General features: G+C 44.7%; 1 protein-coding gene across 8 annotated transcripts in view; it reads left to right on the top strand.

Moving 5' to 3' along the window:
• The window catches only part of SPATS2 (spermatogenesis associated serine rich 2), a 171,357-nt gene extending 167,886 nt beyond the window's left edge, over positions 1-3,471 (top strand). For all 8 annotated transcript variants that reach the window (XM_017894791.1, XM_017894790.1, XM_017894792.1 and 5 more), the window contains 2 exons: positions 737-951; positions 2,002-3,471. In XM_017894791.1, the coding sequence (XP_017750280.1) occupies positions 737-951; positions 2,002-2,310 (524 nt within the window). In that variant the 3' untranslated portion in view covers positions 2,311-3,471. The remainder of the gene's footprint in view (positions 1-736; positions 952-2,001) is intronic.
• The last annotated feature ends 5,208 nt before the right edge of the window (positions 3,472-8,679 follow it).

Here is an 8,679-nt window from a genome sequence, read left to right as displayed (position 1 = left end):
AAAAAAAAAAAAAAAAAAGTGAAATATTTAACCCATGGCAACAATTATAAACTCATTGTTAGTCCAGGCTTAAAGCCTAGAAAAAAAATCTAGAGAGTAGTTTTAAACCATTGGAATTCTAACACAATTTGAACTGAAAATATTAATATTTGTTCAGTTAAATAGGTACTTTGAATTTGGGATTAATTTTGCAGAAAGAAATTTGGCAATATACGTGTTTGTTGTAAAGATTAGTTCTATTCATATTTAACTGATCTTGATTATTTATACCTTGTATCATTCAAAATTCTTTAAAAAATTTAGTAAATATTTTATGTATGTACCTTTTTCTTTCTTTGCAAAGACTGTACTTTAGAATGTTTCTTGCATAGGAAACTGAACATATGGTCTATACTATTGTTCCCAGGCTTAGTCAGCTGCTAGAGCCATAGCCAGGAGTTTAGGTAGTACCAGATCCAATCCCAAGAAGTCATTAGTTGGTGGGAAATGGGTAACTTTGATGTTAAACCGTTCTCTTGTTTAAGAATTCCTTTACAAAGCAGTGGGGCTTTGGAGGAAGTGGAGGAAGAGGGCAGAAGGGAGATTTTTCTTCCTGTTACCAGTTTTAGAGGTTTTTCTTTACTTGAATAGATAGTTCTTTATCTTAAATTGCTCATTGTGAAATTGAGAAAGTAGAAACCTTACCCATTGTGCTGTTCCATCATATGATCATATATTCCTCATATTTCTGTTCCAGTGTCTCATCCAAAGAACAGCTATTCAACCAGATCCCGATGTAGCTCAGTTACATCTGTGTCCTTGAGTAGCCCAAGTGATGCCTCTGCTGCTTCCTCTTCCACCTGTGCCTCTCCTCCCAGCCTTACAAGTGCTAACAAGAAAAACTTTGCACCGGGAGAGACTCCTGCAGCCATAGCAAACTCCAGTGGCCAGCCCTACCAGCCACTTCGGGAGGTAACCTAGCTTCTACACTGAGCGTGTTAGGAAGAAAACCCTCCAGATTGTCAAAGCTTAAAAGCTGATAGCTCAGTATATTATCTTCCTTACTTTATTCCCATTCCATGCCTGTTTTGAATCCCTCCAACCCGAGTTAGTTCCTGAGAAAGCATTAGATATGTATGTTCCAAACTGCCAGCCAGTTTAGATTTCCTGTTGCCAAGAACTGCTGACTTTCTTGTGTTGGCAGCGATCCCTGCTGTTGTAGATAGTATTGCCTGGTAATTAGTCACACTGGGAGTCGTGCACCCATCTCAAGGTAGACAGGCACCACAAGTGGCAGTTTCACCAGTGTGCATCTGAAAGCAGCAACTCCCTAGAAGGACAATGTGGAATTTACAGGGAAAGAGAGAGTGACCTGGTGGGGATGGGGGGAAAACACTAGAAAGCCGAGGAGTAATCCCATAGGTTCTTCTCCTGTTTGAAGAATAAACACAAGAGCAATCCAAGGCAGTACTGTCAGTAATTCTTCAGAACTGGTATGACGTTTGGAATTGGAGGACAAAAATAAAATCCCATGCCATAAGCTTTCCGGATTATATTGTGAAAGATGTGCTGAATGCCACAGCAGCAAGCTTTAATCTATAGTCATGACATTTAGCAAAGCAGGCCATAGTGATGTTTACTTTATTATTCCAAATGTTTATTATCTTTACCAATGGCCTTTTATCTGAAGAATTCAGACATAATATAATATACTTGTCCAGTTGAGGACTTGTAACAACCCACAGAATGTTCTTTCTTCCTTATCTTTCTTCTTGCATCCTGCTAAAGAAAAGTAAATTCTTCAGTGGAGAAGAGCCTAGGCATGAAGAGCAGGGAAAGATGGATTAGTTCTGAAGTAGTGGCTAGGTTGGATCGGCTGACAGAATTCTTTGAGTCTTGAGAGATAAACTGAGTCCCAAGCATGGAATACCACAATTCTGCTTTCAGAATACTCTTGTAAAGTGAACGAATGGGGTACCATAATGCTAGAGCACCTTGAACATTGTATTCTTTTATCTTTAGGTATTGCCAGGGAACAGACGAGGACAAGGCTACAGGCCACAAGGCCAAAAGTCCAATGACCCCATGAACCAAGGGCGGCATGACAGTATGGGTCGTTACAGAAACAGCTCGTGGTATTCATCTGGTTCCAGGTATCAGAGTGCTCCATCTCAGGCACCAGGAAACACCAGTGAAAGAGGCCAGACTCACTCTGCAGGGACCCAAGGAACTGGAGTCAGCATGGAGCCAAGCCCTCCCATGCCTTCATTCAAAAAGGGGCTCCCCCAGCGCAAACCCAGGACCTCTCAGACTGAAGCCGTGAACTCTTGAGAGAAATTCCAGTTGGCCTCTCTCCTCTCTCCACACAATTCAACTTGATAACTGGACTTTAGGAAACTTATAGTTAGATTTAATAACAAAAAGAAGTTTATGTGTATTGCTTTTTGTGCCATTCTAAACATTGTTAGTTTCTTGTCTCCTTATTTCCTCTTTACCATTTTGGAGGAAGCTATTTTTTTCCTTGATCTTTCCCAGTGATATGGATTGAATCTGGTTGGTCATTTCCACCAGGAATCAGAGGCAGCTGTTACCAGGTTTCGGCCTTCCAGTTGACCCCTCCACTGTCCAGGCTGTCTCAGGAGGAGGTGAATCAGAGCTAGTCTGTCACCTTTCCAATCTAAGCAGAAGCCACAGGTGCCTGACAGGTTCCCTTCAACCATTTGACCAAGAGAGGCAATGAGGGGATCATACGCTGCACTGGATTTGCCAGAGAAGGGAAAATTTAATTAGTGAAAAGGAAAGAACACTAGGAAACATTTGAGAACCTGCCTCTATCCCAGAACGTGCCTGAGATTTGACACTCAAATCAGTGTTTAGTCTTCTGCTTGGCACCATAGCTTAACCTGCAGTTTCTTCAAAATGCCCAATGCCTTGTTTCCTATTACCTTAGATTGCAAACCAGTCTAGGGAAGTCTATGGGAAAATAGCATTTAATTAAAGTTTAAAAAAAAAAAAAAAGATTGGGTGCAGTGGCTCACGCCTGTAATCCCAGCACTTTGGGAGGCTGAGGCGAGTGGATCACTAGGTCAGGAGTTCAAGACCAGCCTGGTCAACATGGTGAAACCCCGTCTCTAATAAAAATACAAAAATTAGCTGGGCATGATGGCGTGCGCCTATAATCCCAGCTACTCAGGAGGCTGAGGCAGGAGAATCGCTTGAACCCAGGAGGCGGAGGCTGCAGTGAGCTGAGATTGTGCCACTGCACTCCAGCCTGGGTGACAGAGTGAGACTCAGTCCCAAAAAAAAAAAAAATTTTCTGTTTGAATGTTTGGAGACTTTTTTTTGTTCTCTCCCTTTCCTGAACCCTATTCTGATCCTGAACCAAATTTATAGCAATATAATTAGTGTTAATCTAAGGCATTACTCATCAAAAAATTGCTGCAATCAGTCTTTATAGTTGAATAAATAAAAACAGCTGCATAAATATTCCCACATTTGTTTCATAGGCGCAAGTGGTTTCATTTCGTTATGTTTTCTTTGGGCCTCATGGGGGTAGAAGTCACTCAGACAGCTTGTTCCAGGATTAAATGAGGGTATCTGATTCCCAAGTCATTTTTCTGCCACCGCTGTGTAGCTTCAGAACCAGATTAAAATGTGAAAGCCTGGATGAGCAAATGCAGTTGTTCCTAGTGAGAAAGGATCATAGGATAGGGAATGGTGACTTTCCAAAGGAGAACTTAACCACTTTAGGAAAACCACAGCTCTCCAGGCTCTCCCAGGTAACCAAAGATTATAATGGCACTGCTCTTCCCAACTCCCTGTCCCTTGACTGAGTACTGAACGTAATTGAGCTCTTGCATGTAGCAGGTGGCATGGGTGCCAGACCCTTCCACCCCGCACTCACCCCCAGCATCTGTGATTTAATCACAGCACATCTTTTCTTTCTCTGGCATGTGTTCTCCCAAGTCTGAAGCCCAGACTGTAAGTGGCAGTCGTGCAGAACGTAGCTGCCTCAGGGCTTCCCTTGCCTCCTTGGCTGAAGCTGAGCTGCCAGGGTTCAGGTTGGTTGAACACATTCAGAGAGAGAGAGAGAGAGTGTGTGTGTATCTGTCTTGTCTTTCAGTAAAGAAAACAGTAGTCAAGGAGTTCTGGGAAAGCCATTTTCCAAGAGCACCTCATTTTGGGGAATTTGTCCAACAACACCAACAGCCTGCTGGGTGTCAGGAAAAAACCCTGCATTTCTGATTAATTGCTTACCTATACTTTATCAGAAATCCAGAGATTGAAGTGACCTGGAAGGATTATGAGGTCTGTTCCTGTATCCAAGCAAGACTATACTTAACTGCCCAGACAGATGGGACAAGGCATGTTTATCAAAAATGCCTTGAAGTTAAAATTAAAATCTCCTTATAGAAAAATATTTGAAAATTTTTCATGACCACAAAAAGTTTGAAAATTTTGAATTAAAATTTTTTTTTGAGATGGAGTCTTGCTCTATCGCCCAGGCTGGAGAGCAGTGGCCGGATCTCAGCTCACTGCAAGCTCCGCCTCCCGGGTTTACGCCATTCTCCTGCCTCAGCCTCCCGAGTAGCTGGGACTACAGGTGCCCGCCACCTCGCCCAGCTAGTTTTTTGTATTTTTTAGTAGAGACGGGGTTTCACGGTGTTAGCCAGGATGGTCTCGATCTCCTGACCTCGTGATCCACCCGTCTCGGCCTCCCAAAGTGCTGGGATTACAGGCTTGGCCACCGCGCCCGGCCTAAAAAAGTTTTATTACAAAAGTATTTAAAATATCAACACAGAAATATAAAAGAAAAAAGTTTTCCATCTTTCCACTTATCAGGGGTAATGATTGTTAATTTGGCATATATCCTTCTACGCCTTTTTTCTTTTTAGAAATGGGGTCTCACTGTGTTGCCTAGGCTGGAGTGCAGTAGCTATTCACGGACATGATTAGAGGGGACTGCAGCCTCAAACTCTTGGGCTTAAGCAATCCTCCTGCCTCAGCCTCCTGAGTAGCTGGACTGCAGGTGTGCTCCATCACTCCTGGTTAGACTGTTTTTAAAGCATGTATGTGCATATACACATGGGTATATGGGTTTTTTATTATTTTTATAAAAAGATTATACTGAGCTGGGTGCGGTGGCTCATGCCTGTAATCCCAGCACTTTCGGAGGTGGAGGTGGGCGGATCACCTGAGGTCAGGAGTTCAAGACCAGTCTGACCAACATGGAGAAACCCCATCTCTACTAACAATACAAAATGAGCTGGGTGTGGTAGTGCATGCCTGTAATCCCAACTACTCAGGAGGCTGAGGCAGGAGAGTCACGTGAACCTGGGAGGCAGAGGTTGTGGTGAGCCGAGATCATGCCATTGCATAGCAGCCTGGGCAACAAGAGCAAAATTCTGTCTTGGCCGGACGCAGTGGCTCATGCCTGTAATCCCAGCATTTGGGAGGCCGAGGCAGGCAAATCGTGTGGTCAGGAGATCAAGATCATCCTGGCTAACATGGTGAAACCCCGTCTCTATTAAAAATACAAAAATTAGCCAGGCATGGTGGCGCATGCCTGTAATCCCAGCTACTCAAGAGGCTGAGGCAGGAGAATCACTTGAACCAGGGAGTCGGAGGTTCCAGTGAGTCGAGATTGTGCCAGTGCACTCCAGCCTGGGCTACAGAGTGAGACTCCGTCTCACAGAAAAAAAAAGGGGGGGGGGGGCACCGGGTGTGGTAGCTTACGCCTGTAATCCCAGCACTTTGGGAGACCGAGGTGGGCAGATCACTTGAGCTCAGGAGTTCAAGATCAACCCGGCCAACATGGTGAAACCCCCATCTCTACTAAAAATACAAAAAAAAATTAGCTTGGCGTGGTGGCAGGTGCCTGTAATCCCAGCTACTTGGGAGGCTGAGGCAGGAGAATCTCTTGAACCCGGGAGGCGGAGGTTGCAGTGAGCCGAGATCACGCCAATGCACTCCAGCCTGGGCGACAGTGAGATTCCATCTCAAAACAAAAACAAGCAAAAAAAAGGGGTACATAATAGAAATTTAGACGTCTTCTCTACCTTGTCTCAGTCCCCAGAAGAAATCATTAGTAAGTTTCTTACATGTCTTTCCAGAAATTTTCTAAACCCAAACATGGAAGTACCTTTTCTTCTTTCTTTTGCGTAAATGGAATTCATACTGTGCATACCCTTATACAAGTTGCTCTTTTCACTTGTCCTCACTTTTTGTAACTCATTTTTTTTGTTTTGTTTTAAGAAAAATCAAGTATATTTCTATATACTGACATGGACGGAGGTCTACGAGGTGTAGACCTCTGTTCTGTGACTGCATAGTATTCCATTGTATAAGTTTGTTATTAATTAGTTTAACCAGTCCCTAATGATGGTTTTCAGTTTTTTGCTGTTACAAGTACTGCTGCAGTGAGCAATCCATAATGCATATATCATTCCTCACTTGTGAGAATATCCCTGTAGGATAAATCCCTAGGAGTGGAATTACTGGGTCGTATAGTTATTGATAAAGTATTATTTTGATAAAGTTGCACGGATTCACACATACAACTTATTTATTTAGAGATATGGACTCTCTCTGTCACCCAGGCTGGACTGCAGTGGTGGGATCATAGCTCTCTGTAGCCTCAAACTCCCGGGCTCAAGGGATCCTCCTGCCTCAGCCTTCCAAGTAGCTGTGTCTACAGGTGCATGCCACCACACCTAATTTTTTAATTTTTTTGTAGCGATATGGTCTTGCTTTGTTGTCCAGGCTGGTCTCAAACTTTTAGCCTCAAGCAGTCCTCCCACCTTGGCCTGCCAAAGTGCTGGGATTACAGGTGTCAGCCACTACACCCAGCCATCAGGTTTACATTTTCTGCCAGTGTTTGGCAATGCTTTGTACAGTTGCTGAGCCAGAAGCTAAGGAGAGAAACAATCCCTGACTTCACGTAGCTGATAAACCAGTTGATGCAACTGAGAATACCAATAAATAATACAAGGAAATAATGTTGCTTGAAAGTGCCATGCTGTCTTCGAGGTGGAGGGAGCACAGCCAAAGGTCTGGGTCCCATGCTTGAGCCAGAACTATACCAGCATATGATCAGGCAGTTGTGCAGTGGTGTATGGAGATAGTGACCTTCTATTATATTTCAGAATCCCAAACCAGGGTACAGTCTTGTGAGTATGAATGTATGTATGGGAGGGAATAGGATAAACTAGTTGAAGTCAGGAATGACCTGGAAAATTCGGGATGCATGTCACTCATCTTTGTACTAACCTGTTCTCTTGGAGAAGGTCAGTAGAATAATGACTTGTTGCCCCTGAAAATTCCACCATCTGACCTAAGAAAATGAAGTTTTGTCTTGCCTGATTTATAGGTTTCATCCCACCTTCTGGTCCCATTTGGTGAGGATTGTATCCTTATGGCAACACATTTCTTGGAAGAAGAAACAGGTGTACATGCTGGGGGGCTACCAACTGATACAAGAAACTATTTTATCACTAGTTTAACCAATGAGTTCAAAGTACTGGCCCACAATGCTGGTAGCCAGAACAACATACTAAATATACTATAAAATCAAGTTTTTCTGGTTGTTGTAGCCACCTGGGCACATTTTCTCACCTGCAAACATTGAGGTACCTACTGTGTGCTAGGCACTCTGCTGAGTTCTGAGCCAGAAACTATTCTAGCTCATTCTTTTTTTTTTTTTTTGAAATGGAGTCTCACTCTGTCGCCCAGGCTAGAGTGTGGTGGTGCGATCTCGGCTCACTGCAAGCTCCGCCTCCCGAGTTCATGCCATTCTCCTGCCTCAGCCTCCCAAGTAGCTGGGACTACAGGCGCCCGCCACCACGCCTGGCTAATTTTTTGTATTTTAGTAGAGACGGGGTTTCACCGTGTTAGCCAGGATGGTCTCGATCTCCTGACCTCGTGATGCACCCGCCTCAGCCTCCCAGAGTGCTGGGATTACAGGTGTGAGCCACCGTGCCTGGCCTTTTTTTTTTTTCTTCTTCTTTATATTTTTTGAGACAGGGTCTCACTCTGTCACCCAGGCTGGAGTACAGTGGGGCCATCTCAGTTCACTGCAACCTCTGCCTTCCTGGTTGAAGCACTTCTCTTGCCTCAGCCTCCCGAGTAGCTGGGATTACAGGTGTGGGCCACCACACCCAGCTAATTTTTATATTTTTAGTAGAGACGGGGTTTCACCATATTGGCCAGGCTAATCTCAAACTCCTGGCCTCAAGTGATTTGCCCACCTCAGCCTCCCAAAGTGCTAGGATTACAGGCGTGAGCCACCAGGCCCAGCCCTAGCTCATTTTTCAACCACTTTGCAGGTAAAGGAAGTAGAGCTCGTCTTTAAACCCTTGGGAGCCCTGCCTGTTGACCAGGCAGTGTGGTAAAGTATAAAGACTCAACCTGGGGCTGGGCGCGGTGGCTCAAGCCTGTAATCCCAGCACTTTGGGAGGCCGAGGCGGGCGGATCACAAGGTCAGGAGATCGAGACCATCTGGCTAACACGGTGAAACCCCCGTCTCTACTAAAATAGTACAAAAAACTAGCCGGGCGAGGTGGCGGGCGCCTGTAGTCCCAGCTACTCGGGAGGCTGAGGCAGGAGAATGGCGTGAACCCGGGAGGCGGAGCTTGCAGTGATCTGAGATCCGGCCACTGCACTCCAGCTTGGGCGACAGAGCGAGACTCCGTCTCAAAAAAA

Source organism: Rhinopithecus bieti, unplaced genomic scaffold (assembly GCF_001698545.2).
Source record: "Rhinopithecus bieti isolate Rb0 unplaced genomic scaffold, ASM169854v2 scaffold_24390, whole genome shotgun sequence".
Lineage (NCBI taxonomy): Eukaryota > Metazoa > Chordata > Mammalia > Primates > Cercopithecidae > Rhinopithecus > Rhinopithecus bieti.
The sequence above is the reverse complement of the archived record's forward strand: the minus strand, read 5'-3'. Positions and strand labels throughout refer to the sequence as shown.